Source organism: Camelus ferus, chromosome 34, assembly GCF_009834535.1.
Source record: "Camelus ferus isolate YT-003-E chromosome 34, BCGSAC_Cfer_1.0, whole genome shotgun sequence".
Lineage (NCBI taxonomy): Eukaryota > Metazoa > Chordata > Mammalia > Artiodactyla > Camelidae > Camelus > Camelus ferus.
This window is the reverse complement of record NC_045729.1, coordinates 7,572,536-7,594,852: the sequence shown is the minus strand read 5'-3', so window position 1 is coordinate 7,594,852 and position 22,317 is coordinate 7,572,536. Positions and strand designations below refer to the sequence as shown.

The 22,317-nt window shown below is 37.4% G+C and overlaps 1 protein-coding gene and 1 long non-coding RNA gene across 10 annotated transcripts in view; one reads left to right on the top strand and one right to left on the bottom strand.

Annotated features, from left to right (window-relative positions):
* C2CD5 (C2 calcium dependent domain containing 5) overlaps nucleotides 1–17,940 on the bottom strand; it is a 76,668-nt gene extending 58,728 nt beyond the window's left edge. For 7 of the 9 annotated variants that reach the window (XM_032473168.1, XM_032473170.1, XM_032473174.1 and 4 more), the window contains exons 1-7: nucleotides 17,769–17,938; nucleotides 17,494–17,612; nucleotides 9,359–9,445; nucleotides 8,585–8,756; nucleotides 5,980–6,075; nucleotides 5,241–5,396; nucleotides 3,794–3,992 (exon numbers count right to left, since the gene is read on the bottom strand). In XM_032473168.1, coding sequence (XP_032329059.1) covers nucleotides 3,794–3,992; nucleotides 5,241–5,396; nucleotides 5,980–6,075; nucleotides 8,585–8,756; nucleotides 9,359–9,445; nucleotides 17,494–17,583 — 800 coding nt within the window. In that variant the 5' untranslated portion in view covers nucleotides 17,584–17,612; nucleotides 17,769–17,938. Of the gene's footprint in view, nucleotides 1–3,793; nucleotides 3,993–5,240; nucleotides 5,397–5,979; nucleotides 6,076–8,584; nucleotides 8,757–9,358; nucleotides 9,446–17,493; nucleotides 17,613–17,768 lie in introns of all 9 variants that reach the window. The other 2 variants (XM_032473171.1, XM_032473176.1) reach the window with 2 other exon arrangements.
* A 271-nt stretch (nucleotides 17,941–18,211) lies between these two features.
* Nucleotides 18,212–22,317, top strand: part of LOC116661322 — a 42,716-nt gene continuing 38,610 nt past the window's right edge. Inside the window, exon 1 of the long non-coding RNA XR_004317199.1 lies at nucleotides 18,212–18,406. This is a non-coding gene — a long non-coding RNA (uncharacterized LOC116661322). The remainder of the gene's footprint in view (nucleotides 18,407–22,317) is intronic.

Genomic DNA, 22,317 nt, shown 5'->3' with positions numbered 1-22,317 from the left:
TAGGGGAGAGGAATTATTATTTATTCCCTGGCATGCACAAAACAGGTTGAAATGAAAAGGAACAGCTAATTATTAATTTGTTAGGATACAGGTATCAAGGATCAGATTAATAAATTAGGATTGTGAATAAGAAAAATTGCAAGCAGATCTGTGAATGGCATTAGATTAAGAAAGACTAAGAGTTGGATTTTAGCTTGCTTTGAAATGTTTGTCATTATTTTGATCACCATAGAGCTTTCTAACCAGTATTTCAGGGAGAAAACACTCATAAAAATGAAAAGTCCAAGGTGAAGTTCTTATACTACCTTTGAAACTGAGATATCGATAATTGCCGATGTAATTAATTATATTTTTATATAAAGAAAGCTTATGTAACAGAACTGTTTCCATCTAGGATCTCAAGATAGGGGTCCTTAAGAATATAAAAAAGACAGACAGCGTCAAGAGAAAGGAGTGAACTGAATGAGTGTAAGCAGATCTGATCATTCTGTATTTCAGCACACCAAGTACAGAGCTTAGAACCAGGCTACACTGGGAACAAAACAAAGCAAAGGGGCACTGCTTTTAAAAACACACTAACTAAGCAATATGAATGACTTTTGTCTAGTTCTCTAACAATATATTATTTAAACTTAAACAAAACTTATTTAAACTACATTCTGAATTGAAATTTTGTAAGATATCAACTTACATCCGGGAAGAGACCGCAGCTATGCATGTGTAAAGATTAGACCAGACACATAGATATGTATTCATCTGTGTCATTTAAAATTTTCATGAAGAAATTTAGATAAAAGGGTTTAGTGATAGTGGATGAGGCAAAATGGTATCTCATATAATTAAGAATCCTAGACTTCATATTAGCAATTATTTCACTGTGTAATGCCTTCCCTTAAGCTCAATGAGATGAAAAGAATCATAAGTGACTGCCCTCTGAAAAACTATCATATTCCCATTTTTCAGAATTCAAGTTGAAAGGAGGTCAAGAGCACAACCTTCCCTGGCCTTTTTTTCCCCTTTTCCATTGCCCAGTGAACATTCCCAACAATCACAATTTGTCAAGATTCCAAACATGAGTTACCATTAATGGACAATAATGGTCTTTTGTAGGGTCTGTAGACTACTTTCTGAAATATCATTGCTTTTACAATAGGACAAGTGATTCTGCTTTTGTTGCTAATTTAAATTTTAAACGTATTTGATATAAATCAAATATCCATTGGTGATCAGTTTATATACAAACAATTGAGTGAGGCTTTATTTTTGCTTTTTCTTTCTCTGTTGAAGTGACTAATGGAGTTAAAAAGTCTAAGAATCAATGCTGTACAGAGGATAAATTATGGCTCAAGTCTCCTAGAAAGTACTTTTTTTTTAAAGTAGAGAATCGATAGATCATTTAAATGCACTTTCTACCATCAGGATAGTTCAACTAGGGAACACCAAAGAGACTTATACTAAACATCTAAAAGGAAAACATAAACTGATGGAGTAGAACATACCATTAATAAAAGTAAAATAAAATGAATAAAATAATATGAACATTGATAAACGGTCAAATAATGACATCAAATTAAAATCCAAGGACACTGCGGGGATCCTTACCATAATGTATTCCTGGAGTACTAATTCTTTCAGTCTCCTTTCATGAAAGGTTGCCTTACAATAAAACCCTAGTACTATTTCTAACATTAAATCCATTCAGACAGGGACATAATTCAAACTACCTTTTATCAAATTCCTGTCTAGAATCAAGAATGTTAAAATTAAATACCAGAATAATTATAATCAGCTGAGTCAAACAATTTTAAACTAGCACCCAAATGGATTCATTATCAAAAATAGAAAGAAACTGCTTGAAATAAAGCGGCCTGAGGGTTTTGTTTTGTTCTTTAAATAACATGACTTAGGTAGTAAGATGCCGTCAGAAAATCTTAATGAAGCATGGTGTGAACGTTAGATAATTTAAGGCAAATGGCTACAACAAAATTAGAAAAAAAGAAAACTTATTAGACAATCCCAGATTTACATTAATGGAACTCTTCCTGAATGCAGGCAAAATGTGCTCCTCCATTACCCACATACCATTCTAAGTACAGCTTTCTTTCCATTAAGTAATTTAATGGAAAGAGGAGAACTTCAGACATCATAGCTGCAAAGGCCAGGCCCCTTCAGGCAGCACAGAAAAAGTGGGAGGGTGGCAGAAGAAGGGACCCAGGTCTTTACTTAAATTTACTACGGAAGGAGAAAAAAACAAATCTAAATCCCTCAAAAAGTTACCTATAGCAATCTGACTTAACCTATAGCAGCAAGCAGTTCATATCTTTTGAAGACATATTTTAAATGGCATATACAGCAAAGTCACTCAATTTATTTAAAACAAATTTTTAACTTATTAATGTATTTCCGAATAAAATTAGGCAACATATGTAATACTGTGCTCCCTCTTGTAACTAAAATTTAATCCTAATCACTAAAGGCCAGCAGAAGGGAAATGATTAAAAGAGAATAAGCTGAGATAAAGAGAAAAATCTCACTTTTACAAAGATTGGGACTGCTTTCTAGTCAACCTCTCTTGACTACTGCTGAACTGGAAAACATTTCGGGTTTTGTGACCACAGAACTCTGACTCCCTGATGACACAGGACAGGGGTCAGCAAACTACACGCTACAGGCCAAACCCACCTTGCCATCTGTTTGGGAAATAAATAAGGTTTATTGGAACACTGATACTGGCATTCATTTACTATTGATGGCTGCTTTCAGGCAACACCGGCAGAGTGGGGTCCTTGCTGTTGGCAAAGACTAAATTATGTCCCTTCTGGTCATTTATAGAAAAACTCTGCTGATCCTTCCTTGATCTAGAAGAATCTGTAGAGCAATGGTTCTCAATGGAAGTACTACTGGCATTTAGGTTGGAACAGGTCTTTGTTGTACAGAGTTGTCCCTTGCTGTGTAGGACAGTCAGCATTCCTGGTCCTCAACAGAATCATCCCCCTCACTCCAATTATTACAACAGCAAATTTTCATTTCAAGCATTCCTTGTTGACAGCACCACCACCACCACCACGGTGAGAATCTCTGCCTTAGGCACAAATGAGGACAAAGAAGCCAAAACGAGCCAAGAGAAGTGTTTTGTTGGATCACAAATAGTTTTTTTTAAAAATGTAAGAGTCTAAATTCCTTTAGATCAAGATTGACAAACTCTTTTTTTTGGTAAACAAAGATAAAAACTATATACGGCCAGTGCCTGAAATATTTACTATCTGGCCTTTTATAGAAAACGTCTGCCAACATCTGCTTTACACATTCCCCAGTATTCCCCATTTACTTATTCCCAATTATTTTATTTATATAAACTGCTTGGCTTCTATAGATACAGAGTTTGAGACCCCTGCACAGGTCAGTCTTTGCTGCTCTCTATCCTGTGTGCTAGTAACGAGCATAACTGGATTATCAGGTATAGAGTTTTAAGCATTCCCCAGACAATAAGTAAAATCCCACACAATACATAAACATTCATTTTATGCTTTAGGTATACAGTGTCTAAAGATCTGAAACGAGTTTAATTTTACGTTACTTGATTTGAATTTCATATTAAGACAGTATAAAGAAAATACGACGAATATCTACATGGTTTTAAGCTTCAAACTTTGATGGTCATCTCTGATAAGAAAAATCGCCACAGGAAAAATGTTATGTTGAACAATTCTACTAAAATGCTTCAAATCAAATGAAAATAATGTAGGTGAAAGAAAAGAAGCTCCGTAAGAACAGTTCATCGAGTCATACTTACTCCTTCATTTCTTTGGATGGGGAATTACATGCGGGAAGGAATGCCGCTGGGCTACTTAATTTATCCAGTGTGCACGCTGTTCCTATGGCTCGTACCACTAACCCAGATTCGCCTTCCAGATCGAAGCACTGTAAGTACCCAACCACCGCATTTCCTCTCATTTCAAGCACTTTCAAGCCAATCTTCCTCTGCAGTTCGCCTACGAGAAAAGGAAGAAAACTCAGTCGGCCTCATAGCTCCACGTTACATAATATAAAGCCGGATACAGTAGTAACAGAAAAGAGACCCCCAAATTGTAGATCTTTAGAACTTGAAGGGAACCTAAAAGATTATCTGGTCCAGCCTCCTACTTTCAGGAAGGTAAGATATTATTGGCTACATTTCGCGGATGGGGCAAGTGCGGTTCACTCATTCATGCATTCGTTTACCAAATAATTTCTGCTTGTGTACCATGTGCCTGGCACTTTTCCTTTCTTTTAAGTGCTAGAGACACAGAGGTGAACAAGACGAAGCCCCAAGTCTATCAGAGTTTATGTAATGGCAGGAGAAATGGATAAAAAATAAGGAAACAAATACAACATAAATATAACATACAGAATACACAGCATGTAATATATTCTAATATAAATATAGTATATATTCATTACATATGATTGTATGTAATGTATATATGATACAAATATGTAGAATAAATACAAATATAAAGCATATAATTAAATTACTATTTAGTATATAAAGTATAACATATATTATGTTACATACAACATTTATATATACTTATATCAATTAAATACAATTAATGCATTAATATAAGTACATAGTTGTATTTTTCTATTTAACTATATGTTTAATATATACAAATTAACATTTGTACTTATAAATACAAATATATACTTGTTAAATATAAATATAACATTTATTTTTATTAATATATATACACACACACACTCATAAATATACATTTTAGATGGAAATAAGTTCTTCAAAGAAAAATAAAGATAATACAGTAAGAGTTGCAAGGCTGGGGGGGAGGGGGGCGAGGTGCAGAAGGAGCTTCAAGATGTCAGAGAAGGACTATGAAAAGGCAACATTTAAACAAAAAGCCTTAGAGAGATTATGCAAACTGTGATTACAAAGGAATGATCAAAGGAGGAAAACCAGAACCCAGTTTCCTACTTTTCTGCTCAGCAGGGAACTTTCCACTATGCTACCTCATGAGCACAATTTCCTTTTTCTACCTAGTTAAGAAGGAGCTACACGTTTCTGATTCTGATTTCTTCTTGCTATGAGGTGGCAATGCACCTTAGGAGGATGGGGCCAGGGGTAGGGAATCAGCCACTTACAATTCAGTCTTCATTGTAGAATTTTAGGTGGCATGCCAAAAGGAAGTGAAGAATTTTAGCATGTTAAGTCAATCAGTAATGAAGTTATTATTTTTTTAAAATACCTGACATTAAGGAAATGAGTCTCTGTCTGGCCTCATTTGATGCCCTTGGTGTGCGAATTCGATCAATCCATTGATATTCTGGGTCTTCATTGACCACAAGTTCTTCTACAAATCCATGAATTATCACAGCTCTGTAGCATTTTGGAATAGATGTTGCTGTTAAAAGAAAATTATCTGTTATGCTTCTATTTATCACAAGGTTAAATTCAACTTTTTAAAAATGTACAACTAAATTCTTACCTTTTGGATATATAGTACGAGAATATCATTTACTGTGATAAGCTCGATGCAATTATAATAATATTTCTAATCAGTCTTCTAAGTTCAACATGACTACTGTGTGTATGCACGTGGCCACTGGATTTTTCTTAAAAAAAATTTCTCTGAACTTGTAAAACAAATTAAGTATCATTTACTTTAAAATCAGGTAGAGTCTGTTTCTGGGTCAGGGCTTCGTACGTAGCAGAGCAACTCCCTCACTGTGATTTACTGAAAGTCAGCCCTTGACACAAGGGTTTGAAACGAAAAAAATTTTTTTTTAAATAATAAATTAAAAAATAATTTTTGAAAATCAGAGAGAGTCCCCAGAATTGTTTCTGAAAAATTAACAATTTTCTCATTGGCCTTAAAACCAAAGTATAGTAGGTTTTCCATTGGCCTTCTGAAATATTAATTTGACTTCCCATATTTAACATTATTAAATTTCCTGTCAAGTGAGTAATAAAATATATTTACTCACTGCAGAAGAATTTCACTCCACATGACGACTGCCTGAATCGGTTTAAATCGTTGAAGAGGTCTACTTTGACAACTACATTGATTTCCCCACGGATACCTATAATTTCAAAAGGAAAATCAAGTTACTACCTCAAGAAACTAAAGTATAATTAAACAATCAAGCAAATAAATGCCAATTATTTTAAAATAATGTACCAATCAAAATAGCAAGGTTAACTTTTCTCCGTGTTATTTTCATTCCTAAGTAGTTTTTTTTTACATTTCCTGAAAACTATGTATGCATTAGGGAATGAGTAATTTTCATCTTCAGCACAAGTCTCCACTTACTGGAACCAAGACTAACTGGAAAGGAGTTCCATTTATATCGATGACAATGATGATGATGACAATAACGTTTGCTGAGCACTGATAACGTTCTAAACGCTTTAGGTGCAGTATGTCATAGTGCACACACCAACCCAATAAGGTAATTTCTATAGAATTATGAGTTAAAATAAGGTCTTCTGCCACAAGTACGACTCTGACATGAAGTCAGGACAGTCAAATGAAAATATTTAATAAATGTTCAGAGATAGGGGCTGAGTCATTTTAATGTGTTAGGGCATCTTCTGAAAAACCCTCTTTCTTGAAATCTCTTTGTTAGCTTATTTTAACTAATTCACTGAGAAGAATAAAGCTTCTTTTGTGTTAAATCAGATTCTTGTGTTAGTTGTGAAGAGCATTTACTTTGGGATAATAAAGATCTGACTTTTAATCCTGGCCCCACCTCTGAACTAGCTATTGACACGATGTAACTTATTTAACTTTTATTAAACTTTAATTTCCAAGAAAAAAATTTTTTCAGAAGATGAAATGAACACATAAAAATGGCCTAGCCCCTATGTCGAAATGTTTGCTAAATATTTCTGACTGCTCTGACTTCATGTCAAATTCACACTTGTGGAGAAAGACCTTCCAAGAAGAGTGACTTGTTCATTACCCATGAAATAAGAGACGACTGCTTTCCTAACAAAGGGCCCATTGAGCATATTAAACCAACTGTAAATAATATTTTATATGAAATGTCTGGAAAATTCTTTCACTCATATAGCTACTGCCTTTAATCCAAGCCCAGATTAATTCTCCAGCAGCTTTTCTTACTGGTAATGTAACATTTGACTGGATTTTATTTCCTGATTACAAAGATTATATACATACAGTGTAGAAAATATGGAAATAAAGCAAAAGAGGACAAAGAAGAAAAGTTAAATTATAGTCTCAAAATGAAACTATTCAAGGATAAACATTTTATCACGTATTCTACCAATTTATCCAATGATATCACATATATGTAATTTTTTTTTTGTTTCTAAACAAATTGGAGATTGTCTAATAACAGTCTTTCATGATCTGAAATTTGCAATTCGTAGTATATCACGCACATTTCCTTATGCCATTGTTTTGAAAACATGTGTTTTGTTCCGGCTATATAACTGATGGTCTATATATACTCAAATTTATTTAAGTAAATCCTGTTTTCCAATTTATTTTGCCATTTTAAATATTAGTAAATAAGAGTAGAACACAAATATTGCCACAACAAATATACATAACTCTCATCAAACGTCTTATTTTCTTATAATAAACTATATTAATGGACTCGAATGGTCAAGAATGTAAAACAGGGAGAAGAATGCAAGACTGTAGACAGAAGCACCTGCCAGTTCCTTATGGGTCCATCTGCCATTGTAAAGAGAGAACATATTTCTACACCAGCAGTTCTCAAACTTTTTGATCACAGGACCCCTTTACAATCTCCAAAATCACTGAGGACCTCAAAGAGTCTTTGTCTATGTGGGTTAAAACCTTCAATATTTACTATATTATAAATTTAAATTGAAAATTTAGAAAAATATTTACTTACTCATTTAAAGTAATAATAGTAAATCACTTTATGTTAAAATAAACATTTTTATAAAAACTTGAAAAACAAAAAAATTTAGCAGTAAGAGTGGCATTATATTACGTTTTTGCAAATTTCTAGTGTCTAGCTTAATGGAATAGTTAGGTTCTCATTTCTGCTCTGCAATCAATGTGTGGTAACATCATACATCATAAAACCTCTAGAAAACTTCTTTATACACCTGTAAGAAAATTAGAATTAAAATGGCAATGACATGTAAGCATTACGCTAAAAACAGTTCTCATCTTACTTCACAGAGTCTGTGGAAGTATCTCAGGGACCCTAGATGTCCCCAGACCACACTCTGAGAACTTTGCTTTAGGCAACAAAAAGCTTTTGAAGAATATTTTTTCCTTCGAAGAATTTTTTAGGCAGACAAGTTTCAAGATTATTCACTTAAAAATATGTTTTAGAAACGGAGTGCCAATATTAGATGATTTTTAAATGATGCATTTGCTTACTGTCTGGTACAAAGTTAGCAGGCGTTATATCAAATTATGTTCAGAAAAGTAACAGCTCTATCAACAATACATACTACCACATGTCCACTAAAAAGAAGACATCTTTTGAAGAGACATATTTTTTAAACCACCAAGTAGAGCACAGAAGTCTTTAAAGATAAATTAAAGGATTGTGACTTATTTTCTTAAACTATATTGCTTACCATGAATGGTATCATAAATTGGAAACCATCCTGAGATGACAGTGGCAGCCTCACTGTAGAGTAAAGGATCGATATCAATGTAGACTTTGCCAATGGCATCATTTGCACTGTAAGTATCGTGGTCAAGAACTGTGATCTGGAGAGGTTCATCCTGTAAATCTTCATCGTCCACCTAAAAAAGTATACCTTTTAAAAATAAATCTTGTAATTTAAAAATCTTCATTACCATCAATGTGTACATATACCAGATAGAAATATTAATTAAAGTAGAAAGTAGATTAGCAGTTACCAGGGGCTGGGGAGAGGAGGGCATGGGGAGTTATTGCTGAATGAGTCATTTCTCCTTGGAGTAATGAAAAAGCTTTGGGAATAGTCACGATGGTTCCACATTATATGCATGGGAATGCAATTAATGCTACTAACTCGTACTCTTAGAAATGCTTAAAATGACAATATTTATGATATACATTTTTTACAATTTCAAAAAATTTTTAATCTGTACATTGGTATATGCTAAAATCCAGAGAAAATTTTTGGTATATGCTAAAATCCAGAGAAAATTACTATATAATAATATAATACATTTTTAATCTGGCTTCTCCTATTCATATACTATCATTTTCCAAACTGTAACATGATTTTTAAGACCTCAGTTATTACTAGGAAATATTTTTAGAAAAAAATCACTATACCTGAAATGAAAGGTACTCCATTCCTGTGGAAAAGGGGTCACCTCAAAAAAACAGTCAAAAATGCTGACATTTAAAAACTTACCTCAAATTTAAACCATTCTGAGTTCCACTGAGGGTTGAGGGACTTGAGACACACATCTGTTTTAAAGGTGGTATTACCAAATTTTACCTAAAAACAAGTAAGAAACAATATAAATATAAGTGTCAAAAACGTGAATAAAAATAAAATTGAATGTCAGCCAAACAATGGGAAGATTAGCCAACCAGGGTTAAAAGGACAACCATCCCCTGAGACAAAAGGAAAGAAATTATGGAGGGGTCCAGATAAGTTTACAGACTACACCTGGAACAAGGGATTGCCTACCATTCTGCTTGACTAGTTCCACAGGGGAATTAAAAACAGACCACTGTGTCAGTCTGGAGGAAGCAGTCAACACCACCTTCGCTAAACAGGAGCTCAGACAAAAGAGGAAAGTCTTAAGGGTGGAGAGCCAGCAAAATAAAATCAGACGGTAAAAAGGACAGCTGACTCTTACCATCCCATCAAGGGAATTCAGAACTACAGCTTATTATTCTAAGAATTTAGCAGTAGGTGTATTTCCTAACTTCCTCATCTTTGTTATTTTTTTAATCCTTATCTGGGCATACACAGTGAGCACCAATGAACTATGATCATTAAGGGCTTTATGTTCTTATCTTCAAGGACAATAAAAGGGGCTGGGTGGGGAGACTATCTTATTTCTTAGCCAGTCTTGGCGGGCACTAAATCAAAATCCAAAAGTAAATAAGAAGAAAATGCAGAAGGCAGAGAGCAGGCTAAATCTCTGGGATTTGCTCCTAACAAAGAATGGAGGCTGTGAAACCTCAGACTGGACCTGAGAAGTGGTCAGGAAGCTTCGGAGCAAAATAGCTAGGTAACCACTTCCTAGATTGTCTCGCCTTTCCTAAATTTGATCTTTTTCTCAAGCTCTTCCCTAATTCTGTCAGTTATCACCATTACATATCTATCTTAACCACAAAATCCATTAAAGGTTCTCCCTTTTACCCCAATGCCCAGCAAAGAGTTTTGTACATTGTAGACACTTAGGCAATGCTGGTTCAAGCAGATAATCTATGTAATCTCCTTTCCCTCTTGACTTACAATCCTATTTTTGGTATTATACTACCTGCAGATATTAATGTTTAATCAGTCCAGAGAACTTTCTAAAGGCAAAAATATCCAAAACTATAGTTATTATCTTCAGTCTATTTTTCTAGTCATTTTATTGTTCAATGTGAATTATCAGGAATGATACCAACCATTTGGTACCTAGGCAGTTTGGTTAGAGGATAGAAAAGTTTTAAGAAATTACATAAAAATAATAACTTCTTACATGGTAAGGAGTATGACAAAGTCAAAGATAAATAAGAAACAGAGAGAAAGGATTTGCCAAATATGTCACAAAGAGCAAATTTCCTCAATTTCAACAAGTTCCTATAAAGCAATAAGAAAAAGATCAACAAACAGAAAAAAGGAAATTCAAAGAAATGGAAATACAGATGTCTTTTAAACATATCTAGATGATAACCTCATTCATACTAAGAGAAATCGAACTAAACCAGCATTTTTACTAGTCAGGTTGGCAAAGATCAAAGTTTGAAAACACAGTGTGGGTGAGGCACTCATACTCCAATGGTGTGAGTGCAGATTAGAAAAATCTTTACGATGGGCACTTTGACAACATTTATCAAAAATGTAAATGCCTATACCCTTTAAATTTAAACAGAGGTGCACAAAGACATATATCAGCAGCATTATAGTAGCAAGGATTGGAAGTAGCCTAGAGGTCCACTGATCTGTCACTGACTAAATTAAGGGTGGTACAGCCACACAATGCAGTGCTAAATAAAAGAACCGAGTACTTCTCTCTGCACTAGTACCGAACAAGGTCCAAGATACAGCTCTATGCTGCAGAGCAGTATGACATTCTTTGCTGAGGAAAAAAAATGACAAAGTGTTATAAAGCATGTAATATATGCCTATATATGCACAGGTAATTTCTAGAAGGATATACAAAAAATGTCAACAGTGGCCACTCAACAGATCAGTTAAAGGAAAGGCAGTGAGAAGCTGACTCATTTTGGACCTTTTGAGTTTTGAACCATGCACATATAGTCCCTATTTTTTAATGGATTATTTACTGTGCCTTTTTTTCTTTTTATAGTCAACTGTCCACTCCAGCTGTAGTAAAGATTCATAGTCCCCCTGTTGCATTAAAAAAAACAAGCAAAAGACAAGATCTTAGAAAAAGGCTAGAGCTTGTACTTTGCCAGCATTGCGAAGATTCCCCTTCTACTAAAGAAGAATCACAGTTCATTTGGTCTTATTTAATCCAAGGAAGATTTTATTACTCAGCAATTAAGTGAACGCCTTTACAACTCAGAGAACATCAGGGATTTTAACGAGATTCCCTAGTAAAGTAAAAGCATTCTCCTTCCCCACTCATTAGCTAAATTACCTTGAGAAAGAGATTTAACCTGTTATTTAAAGCCGCTTCCTCCTCTGGAAAGGGGAATTGCTGCAAGCATTAAGCGGGATCATGCATGCAGAGACCTAGCAAGATGTCTGGTAGAAAATGCTCATTAAATATTAATTTCTTTTCCTCTCCCTGTTCCCTCAAAGGCTCCTGGATAAACACAAAATGACCGTGTAGGTTAGCAGAACAGTTTGTAACATGTACATTAATACTGGGATATATTTTGATTAATCCTTCCCTTGTGCAGACTCCCATCCCATTCACCCTGGAGATGCCTGCCATAATCATCTTTAAATACTACTTGGTCTTCCCTGGCTTCCTAAACTTCTCAGATCATATACAGTAAAAATTCACTCAGCCAAGCAATCAGGACCAGTATTTGATCAGTCAGTCAAATAACTGGTAAGATCAGATAATCATTAAAAACGATGCAAACAGTAAACATTTCCAAATAAGCAAGTATATAAATAGTCATTCCTCTATCTTTTATCATAAGACTAAGGCCTCTTCTCTGAGTAAGGATCCACTGCTGACAGTTCTGTGTCATCTTTTTTTGCATAAACCACACCCTTAATGTATCATCTGTGTTTGCCAGTTGGGGTGTCTTTAAAATGTGATGGTAGAACTTAAAATTGTGAAAAACTATGAACATAGAATCCTTGATCTTTCACAATCTTCATCTAATTTAGGAGTAATTTTTAGTGACTGTATCCATAAGTCTTCACATAGCATTATCAATTTCATTTTCACACTTATTTCCACTGATTTATACCCGGTTTAAATAAATAAAAATAACAAACAGAGTTGGGGTAGACAGATTTGAGGATAAACATAACTGCCCCTTGGTAAAGCACATCAGCCAGCAAATGGAAGCAGCAGGCATGCTGGCGGATAATCCGACAACATGGGTATTCAAGAATGTGTTTACCAGACTCACAGAGAAAACAAACTCATGGTTACCAGTGGGGAAAGAGGGTGGGAAGGGATAAATTGGGAATTCGAGATTTGCAGATACTAATTACTATATATAAAATAGAGAAATAACAAGTTCCTTCTGTATAGCACAGGGAACTACATTCAGTATCTCGTAGTAACCTATGATGAAAAAGAATATGAAAATAAAACAAGAACAAAAGCATGTGTGTATGGCAGAAACGCAGAGCACTGAAGACTGAAGGAGTCAGTAAATGGGAATGGGTTGAGAGCTTCTAATGTAGAGACTTCTCCACCTCATTTCCAGCCCACTCGGTCATCTGTTCCCCCTCCACTCAGCCAAATCTTATTTCCCATTTCTACTCAACAAGAACCCTCCTGCCAGTTACACCTGCTCTATCCCCTCCTTTTGCTCTTATCAAGTCTATTTATCAAAAAAAACGCCCCTTTTTCCTTTCTGCCTAAGGAAATGCTACCATCCTTCAAGCCCAGTACAAAGATTCCTCATCACCAGCCCAGCTTCATTATAGTTCTCAAGAGTTGACATCACACTATTTAGCCCTTTATTATCTCGTAATCCTTCATTATCCTGTTTCCTGCATTAATCTTTCCCTTCCTGCTGGATTATTCTCATTAGTACACAAGTATGTTCTAAAATCATCTATCTTATTTTTTTTAAGTACTGAAAGCTACAAACTCCCCTAAAGAGCGCACGATTTCTCCTCTCCCTTTGAGCCATGTTTCTTGAAACAGTTGCCAATTCATGCTGCTCTAACTTACACCCATGTACTTCAGCCCTCTTTAAACCACTCCAGTACGGGCTTCTGTCCTTCTCACTTCTCCAGTCAGGACCTGTAACACCTCCGCGTTGTCCAATTCAGTGACTGCCCTGTCCCTTTCACTTGACCTCTCAGTGCCATTTGACTGTTGAGGGCTTCCTCTTTCTAGAAACATCTTTTCTTGTCTTCTGAGACATTACTTTCCTGACTTCCCCCACCCCCGCCAGGGTAACAATCTCAGTTTCCTTCCCCTAGTCCTCCACCTCTAATAAAACTCTTAATGTCAAGTTCACTCAAGGATCCATCCCTCTTCTCTCCCCCGAACTCAGAGGTTTGCAAAAGGGACAGAACCAGCTTCTAAGGGAACTTCAGAAATGTCTAGGGATGTTTTCAGGATGAATAGTGGTAGTATTAAGTGAGCAAACCCAGAGATGCTAGGTGTCCTGCAGTTCAAGGACAGTCCCCAACAATGAAGACACGTCTTGTGTCATGACCTTCAAACGGCCCCACCAGATAGCCACATGGGTGAAAAACCTCCCTAGAACTAACTCAGCTTTACAGATTTAAGTATTGTGATGGGGTTTTAATACATGTAATTGCCAAGAAATACAACTGTCATGTAAAATTAATGGACAACTCTCTTTTTTTCCCATGAGTTGACCATTTTGGAAAATCACACAACCAATGGCAGCGAAGGCCTTTCTGAGTCACCAGAACGACACGACTGACTCACTGTGGAGAGAAGCAGCCACATTCGGGTGATTTTACGTGGAGGAGAGGTGCTCCCTTTCCTGCACCCCTGCTTTATTTTCTTCGCGTGGGGCACTTCTCACCATCTAGCATACTTTATCTTTTACTTAATTATTTTATAACTCCCTCCACCCGCTAAAACCTAAATTTAATGCATAAAGAAATTTTTGTTTTACTCATTGCTCTGTCCCCAGCATGCAGTACAATATTCAATATAGTATCTGATATATACAAAGGCTCAATAAATATTCATGGACTCAATCTGATTAGGTCATGTCTTCTACTGTGGTCATAAACAAGCACTTCAATATTGAAATGCATATTAAAAAATACTTCTATCTCTCTGTCACATTACAGTTAGATCATTATACTGATTTTTTTAATTGTGAGCACAGATAGGTTATATTAGCTACAGGATGTCATGCCAAGATAGTAGAGGGTAGATGTCAAAACACCTGCTGTATAAAGGGGGCCTGGGCCTCACAGAGTTGAGGAGGACTGGCCTGTATGAGTTCACTTTTAACCCATACTTCTCTTCTAAACACCATACTCACATATCTAACTTTCTCCTTGACAACTCCAATCAAAGGACACAAAGACAGCTCAAAGTTAACATGCTCAAATGGAAGCTGATTCTCTACCCATCAATCAGTCTCCACCAATGACTCGAAAGCTAGGAGTCATCTTTTAGCCTCTTTTTCCCTGTTCACCTACTCCAATCTACAAACAAATCCTCTACTATCTTCAAAGTACATCTGGAATCCATCCACTTCTTTCTATTACCAAAACCATCACCTTGACCCTCACCACATCTTTTTGAACTGTGATGAAATCTAAGTAGCTGGCTGTTTTAGTCTTTCCCCTCTGCAGACCATTCTCCAGACAGCAACAGAAGGGCTCATCTTAACAAGTGGTTCCCACTGAACTGAGAATAAAATCCAGACTTTGGTCATGGTCTCTAAGGTCCTGCACAATTGGCTTCCTGACTAACTCTCCAACCTTACTTTCTGGCACCCTCCCCTTCACTCACTATATTCATTCACTTCCTAAAACAAAGCAAATCCTCAGGATCCTCCCTCCACTGAGACCCTCTTCTCCTCTAGCCTCTCTTGCCCCACCGCCCTCTACACACACACACACACACACACACACACACACACTCCCTGAGCAGCTAGCTCCTTCTCACCCAGCAGGTCTGCCCAACTGACACTTTCTCGGAGGCCTCCCCTGATTATTCAACCTAAAGTTCCTGATTTTTCTTTCTATCATTTTCTTTCATGGCACACATCACAACTTGTAACATTATAAACGCAATCGTGTCTTTACTTTTTAATGTCTGGCTCTCCCACCAAAACCTAAATGCCATAAAAACAGGAACCAAGTCTTCTGCTTGAAAAGCTTCTCTGGCTTACCCTCTGCTTACAGAATAAAGAAAAAATCCTTTAAAACAGAAAAGCAGGTTTGGTGCCAACCTACCTTTCCAGACTTACCCCTCCACAACCTCCACTATCCGTACGTCCCCTCTGACTCCAGACACACCCTAAAACTAAGATGGTTTTCTACACATGCCACGTATCTTATTCTGTGCCTCTGATGTTCCCTCTGCCTGGTGAACTCCTGGGTGCCCAGAAGTCCCAGCTCAAAGGTTACTGCCTTAGGAAGCCTCTTTAGACCTTCAGAGACAGACATTAAGGTTCCACATTCTACAACTCTCATCATCTTGTCTGCAGGAGGCAGTGGATTTAACAGACCACAAGGCTGCGGAGATTTACAAGGTTAAGTCAACTTAGGCAAATTTTTTTTAACTGTTCCTAGGGTTTTTTTTTTTAAGTTCTAATATAGCTTTTCCTGTAAAAACAGCAGTCAACACAGGTTGATAACACAAATGTTATCTCAGAACATTTCTCCTTGGTGCCTGAATTTTCCAGGCTCCTATGTACCAGCAAATCTCCATTAGCACTTCTTGGGTTTCATGGTCCTTTCCAGATTTTTTTTTTTAATTGATTTTATGTATATACTGCTCTGAAACAAAAGTCCATATGATATTAAAACAAACAAAATACCCTGTTGTGACTTTCAGGTACTTCCACTGAAATATGGGATAATAACAATACAATAGCAGGACTGCTGCAAAGACTAAGAATTAAAAAAATATTCAGCACAGACCTGGCAATAATGAGATGATACATTTTCGCTATTATTTATTAACCTAAACTGTGTGGGTCGGTCTCTGAGATACCTGAAAGCAAAGACTATGCTTTGACAATCTGTGTATCTCCACTACCCATCAACTGGCCCCAAAATACACTCAGTAACTTTCTCAAATAAAAATGAAGCTGAGAGTCAGAACTGCAGTGGCAATGTTTAACTAGGTTAGAGAATCTTTAAGGAACATCAACAATATTTCATAAAATAAATAAAATCAGGTGGTATTTTATCATGTACCTATCAACTCTAAGCATTAATAGCCCAAACGATTACTGTTCTAAGGCTCTGGGATCTTCATAGGCAATTTTTATTACAATTTTACTTGGCTTCGTTCAGACTCTGGATTATTACTTTCCGGGCCCTAGGCCTGTGCTAATTTGCATGAGCTTTAAACTAATCATTAGATGTAAAAAGTAATTTTGCAATTTAAATCTATGGCACTTAATTGGCTTCCTACCTCAAGGCACTAATTTGCCCTGAAACAGCTCATCAGACCTACCAGTCTATACAAGAGCAGGGAAGTGTTACAACTGCGCTTTAGAACCTAACAAGATGATTCAGAATATACTATGTCAAAGAGTGGATCGTCTTCTAGGTCTCCAAGTGTCCATAACGGTCTGTATCTACATTCTTAAAACAACATCTCCATCACCTCTAGTATTAAAAGAGCCAGCTACCCTCCCCCAAAAGAAGGGTGTGTGTGTGTGTGTTCCGGTGGCCGCGCGGCCACGCCTTGGGATCTCCTGACTGGCAGGTGGCCTGTTAGGAGTCCTGACATCAGGGTCACCCCAGCAGGCAGAGCACTAACAGCCTCCCCGCGCGGCAGAGCGTGCCGCGGACGCCTGCGAGCGGTGCATCCATCACATGGGCTGTAGTCTCGGCAGTCAGCCCTCGACGGAGGGGTGGCCAAGCACCGCACCCCGCAGGGCAGTCGGAAGAGGAACGGGCTGAGGGGCTGCGGGAGAGGTGGGTAGGATCCTTCACAGGGCTCGGCGCTCCCTGTGTTTGGAGGGGCAGGACCTTGCACCAACCTCCACGAAGGCATCTGTCAGGTCACTAGCTCTGTCCATCACTGGCAAATGGCGCCCGGCCACGATTTTCACCTTCAGCTTCCCAGGCATCGTCTCGGTTTCGGCCTCTCCTTGGGCTCCTGCAGAAACAAACAAGCGAGTCTGCGCCGAGCGCGCCCAGCGGGGCGGGGGAGGGGCGGGAGCGCGCGGGGAGCGGCGCGCGCCGCCGGGAGCGCGCAGGGTAACTGACAGCGGAGGGCGCGCGGGGGCGCGCCGCGCTAGCGGCAGCCACTTACTCTCGGAGGGGAAAGGGGCCCGTCCCGCGCGGGCGCTGAGGCCTCATTCCGGAGAGGCAGCCCGAGGAGTGGCCCCGGTGGAGGCTTCTGCCCTGGCCCCACAGCGCTGGCAAGAGAAGCAAAAGCCAGTCAACATCCCGTTGAGCCGCTGCCGCCCCTACCCGTATTTCTCCTCCCCCGAAAATGGCGGCTCCCTGGGCGGGGAGGAGGCATCGATCACTCGGCGCTCGGCCCACCGCTCAGGGGAGAAACTAAATTCGCGGAGTCCAGTCAAGGAGGCGGGGCGGACTTCGAGGAAGCTGGAGGACAGGGGAGCGGGTCGAGCGCCGCGTCATCCACCGAGTAGGGTAGCGCCCTGCTGCCTCCCGGGAGGAAAGCCGGCTGCATCCTCCAGGGGTGAATCGCAGGTGTGGCCCCGTAACTTTTCAGAGGGCCGCTGCCTCCCAGCTGCAAACGCTGCATTTCCGAAAGGCTGGAACAGAAGGAGCAGCAGCAGAGACCGCTAGAGGAGCGATTTCGGGCTGCCTTTAAGGACCAATTAGTAGTTCGTGAAATCAACTAATTTCTATCTGGAAGGGGTGAAGTTTTTGTTTTATATGAAACAGAGTGAGAAATTTCAGAGACATCTCGGAAGTCGAGTAAGTATTCTGTAGTAACATTCTTTTTATTTATTTATTTTTGTAGTAACATTCTTTATTCAGTCATATGCACGTGTACTGTGTAGCAGATTTACGGTAGGTCTTGGGCAAAACAAACAAAAAAACTTCAAAATCCAAAGCCACTGCTTGAGGGAATTTACCCTGCACTCTCCGTATGGTTATTAAACAGCTACAAACTTAAAGATAAGGTCCACAATGCTGGCGAGAGTTCAAGACCTACCATAGGAGTTTACCTTCAACTACAAGAAATGAACTAGATGAGCTTGATTAAACTTCTTGAAGAATCGACCCAATTTTATATATATATATAAACGTGCTAAAATGAGGCCTAACCTATAGGCTCAGACCATCAGAAAATGATTAGGGAAATTGAGACACACACAGGAAGTAATGCCAATCACTGCATACCAAGTTATCAAAAACAACATTAACAGTACATGCCATATCCAGTACCAAAATCAGCATTACCAATTTCGGTAGGAAGATCATACCACTGGATTCATCGAGAGTGGAAAATTCCCACAGGAAGATATCAGGGTGATATTTTAACTTTAAGAATGCTCCACAAGAAAGGCATCCAAATTGGAAAGGAAAAAGTAAAACTGTCTGTTTGCAGATGACATGATACTGTATATATAAAGACTCCACTAAAAAACTATTAGACCAAATAAATGAAATCGCTATAGTTGCAGTACACAATATCAGTATACAGAAATCTGTTGCTTTCTATAAACTAACAGCCAATTATTAGAAAGAGAAAGAAAGCAATCCCATTTATAATTGTATCAAAAAGGATAAAATATCTAGGAATAAATTTAACCAAAGAGGTGAAAGACTTATATACTGGAAATTATAGACATTGACTAAAGAAATCAAGTAAGACACAAAAAATTGAAAATACTCCATGCTTATTGATTAGAGGAATTAATATTGTTTAAAAATGTTCATATTACCCAAGGCAATCTACCAATACATTGCAATCCCTATCATAATTACAATAGCATTTTACACAGGACTAGAACAAACAATTCTAAAATTTATATGGAACCGCAAAAGATTATGAATAGCCGAAGTAATCTGGAGAAAGAAGAACAATACTGGGGTATGCTCCCTAATTTCAAATGGCACTGCAAAGCTAAAGTATCTAAACACTATGGTATTGTCTTAAAAATAAGCACACAGATCAATGGAACACAATAGAGAGCCCAGAAATAGACCCACATATATAGTCAATTAACTTACAACAAAGAAGCCAAGAATACACAGTACGAAACTGGACAGCTACATGCAAAAGAATGAAACTAGAGCACTGTGTTACACCATACACAACAATTAACTCAAAATGGATTTAAGACTTGAATGTAAGACCTGAAACCATTAAAACCCCTAGAGGAAAACATAGCCAGTAAGCTCCTTGACACTGGCCTTGGTATTGAATTTTTGGATCCGACTCCAAAAGCAGTGGCAACAAAAGCAAAAATAAATAAGTGGGACTACCTCAAACTAGAAAGCTCCTGCACAGCAAAGAAGACTATCAAAATGAAAAGGTAACCTACTGAATAGAAAGGCAAATCATATAGCTGATAAGAGGTTAATATCCAAAATGCATAAAGAATTTAAACAACTCAATAGCAAAAAATTAAGCAATCTGATTAAAAAATGAACAGAGGCTCTGAATAGACATTTTTCTAGAGAAGTCCTAACAGGCATGTGGCCATCTAATCACTAATTGACATGGAAATGCAAATCAAAACTAATGAGATAACTCACACTGATTAGGATGGCTACTTTCAAAAAGACAAAAAATTCAAAAAAAAATTTCTAAAAAAGGTGTTGGAGAGGATGTGAAGAAAAGGGAACCCTTGTACATTGTTAATGGACGTGTAAGTTGGTGCAGCCATTGTGGAAAACATGATGGACGTTCCTCAAAAAATTAAAAATAAAACTACTATATGGTCCAGCTCTTCTGTTTGTGGGTATTTGTCTGCAGAGCATGAAAACACTAATTTGAGAAGATGCAAGCATTTTCATTACAGCATTATTTATAAAATAGCCAAGATATGGAAGCAACCTAAGTGTCCTATGATAGATGAATGGATAAAGAAGATGTAATAAGTGTGCTTGTATATATATATATATTACATATATATAATATATATATGTAACACACAATGGAATACTACTTAAACATAAAAAATAAGGAAATCTTGCCATTTGTGACAACATGGATGGACCTTGAGGGTATCATGCTAAGTGAAATAAGTCAAAGAAAGACAAATACCATATGATTTCAGTTATACATGGAATCTAAAAAACAAAAAAAGCAAACAAACAAAACCAAACCAAAGTCAAAGATACAGAGAAAAGATTTGTGGTTACGGAAGGAGAAGAGGGGTGGGGGTGGGCAAAATGGGTGAAGGCAATCAACTGTATCAATTGTATGTTAATGAATGGTAGCTACACTTAATGTGTTGGTCACTTTGTAGTGTATACAAATATCAAATTATTATGTTGTCCGCCTGAAATTAATATAATGTTATATACTAGTTTTGCCTCAAAAAAAAAATACTCAGCAGTTTAAATTAAGTACTCTAGACAGTGGTGACTCAGAACTGTCTTTTCAAGGCAAAAATTTCTTCTGTAGAAGGAATATTGTTCACATAAGTGAGCAGTTGACCCACAAAGAGAAAAGAAAAAGTCCCTGAAAGTAAAAATCTGGAAGGTAAATCGCTGACTTGTTGGACTAGAGAAACCTTTATCCATTCACATTGTGACAAAAAAGGATGGAGACCGCAGTTCGTATGCACATTTCCTTAGATCTCCCTGCAGATTTTTGTGGAGTCTATAACTGTGCACTTAAAATCCCCTGACCATACTCTCAAGGTCATCTACACACTGTGATCAGCTATTCTGGTGTATTTTGCTTTGTTTTGGTAGTAGAGTTGAAAATGTTCTTCTGTGTGTTTGTTTTACTGAAATCACAGTATTGCCATGGTACTAGTTTATTTTTTAAATACCAAAACACATAAAGAAAAAAGTTAGAAAATTGAAGTTTAGCCGCAATCTTAATGGAAAGTAAGGCATCTATTAACAAGATGTTGTAATGTAAAAAAAAAAAAAATTGCAAATTGCACAATTAGAAGTTAGCTGTTCAGCCTCTTAATTAGTAGCCTGTAAGTACTTGTACATCGCTGTTGCCTGAGGCCTCATCGACAGGAGATTATAATTAAGATGCTTCCTGAAGACTTTTTTTTTAGTAGAATTAAGCCTAACTTTAGTTTATTTTCTAATAATTGTACTAGCTTCTTTTAATTAGTGCCGAGAACAATGCTAACTTTCCTGACAAATCTATCACCATCGGGCTCCTGATTATCTTCAGAGCTTTATACTTTGCTGCAATTACCTTCATCTTTATACTTTGCCGCTCTTTTTGCATTTTCCATCCTACAGTGATAACAAGACTTAATGTATGTTGAGTATTTGCTGCATATCAGCTACTGAACTCAGTGCATCACACCTCTTAAACCTCTCTAAAATCCTGAGATAGGAGTTATCAGCTTTCATTTTATAGATGAGGATATCGAAGCTTTGCAAAGGTATGGTAATTACACCAAGTCATGGAGCTGGTAATGCTGGAGGCAGGATTTCTATCTAGACAATGTGATTCCAAGAACCCAGGCTCTTTAAAGTCTACATCTGGTTTTCTGATAAACTGCTTTTCTCTGCCTGGAATGCCTTTCTCATAGTCATCCTAGAAAATGCTTAAGAACTCCTAACTCATTTTAAATGTGCTTTAAGATGTCTTCCAGTTCTCCTTCCTAATAAACATCCTCTGCATTCCCACCCCTATGCTACCACTTTATCTAGTCCGTGCATTACTGCACTCTCCA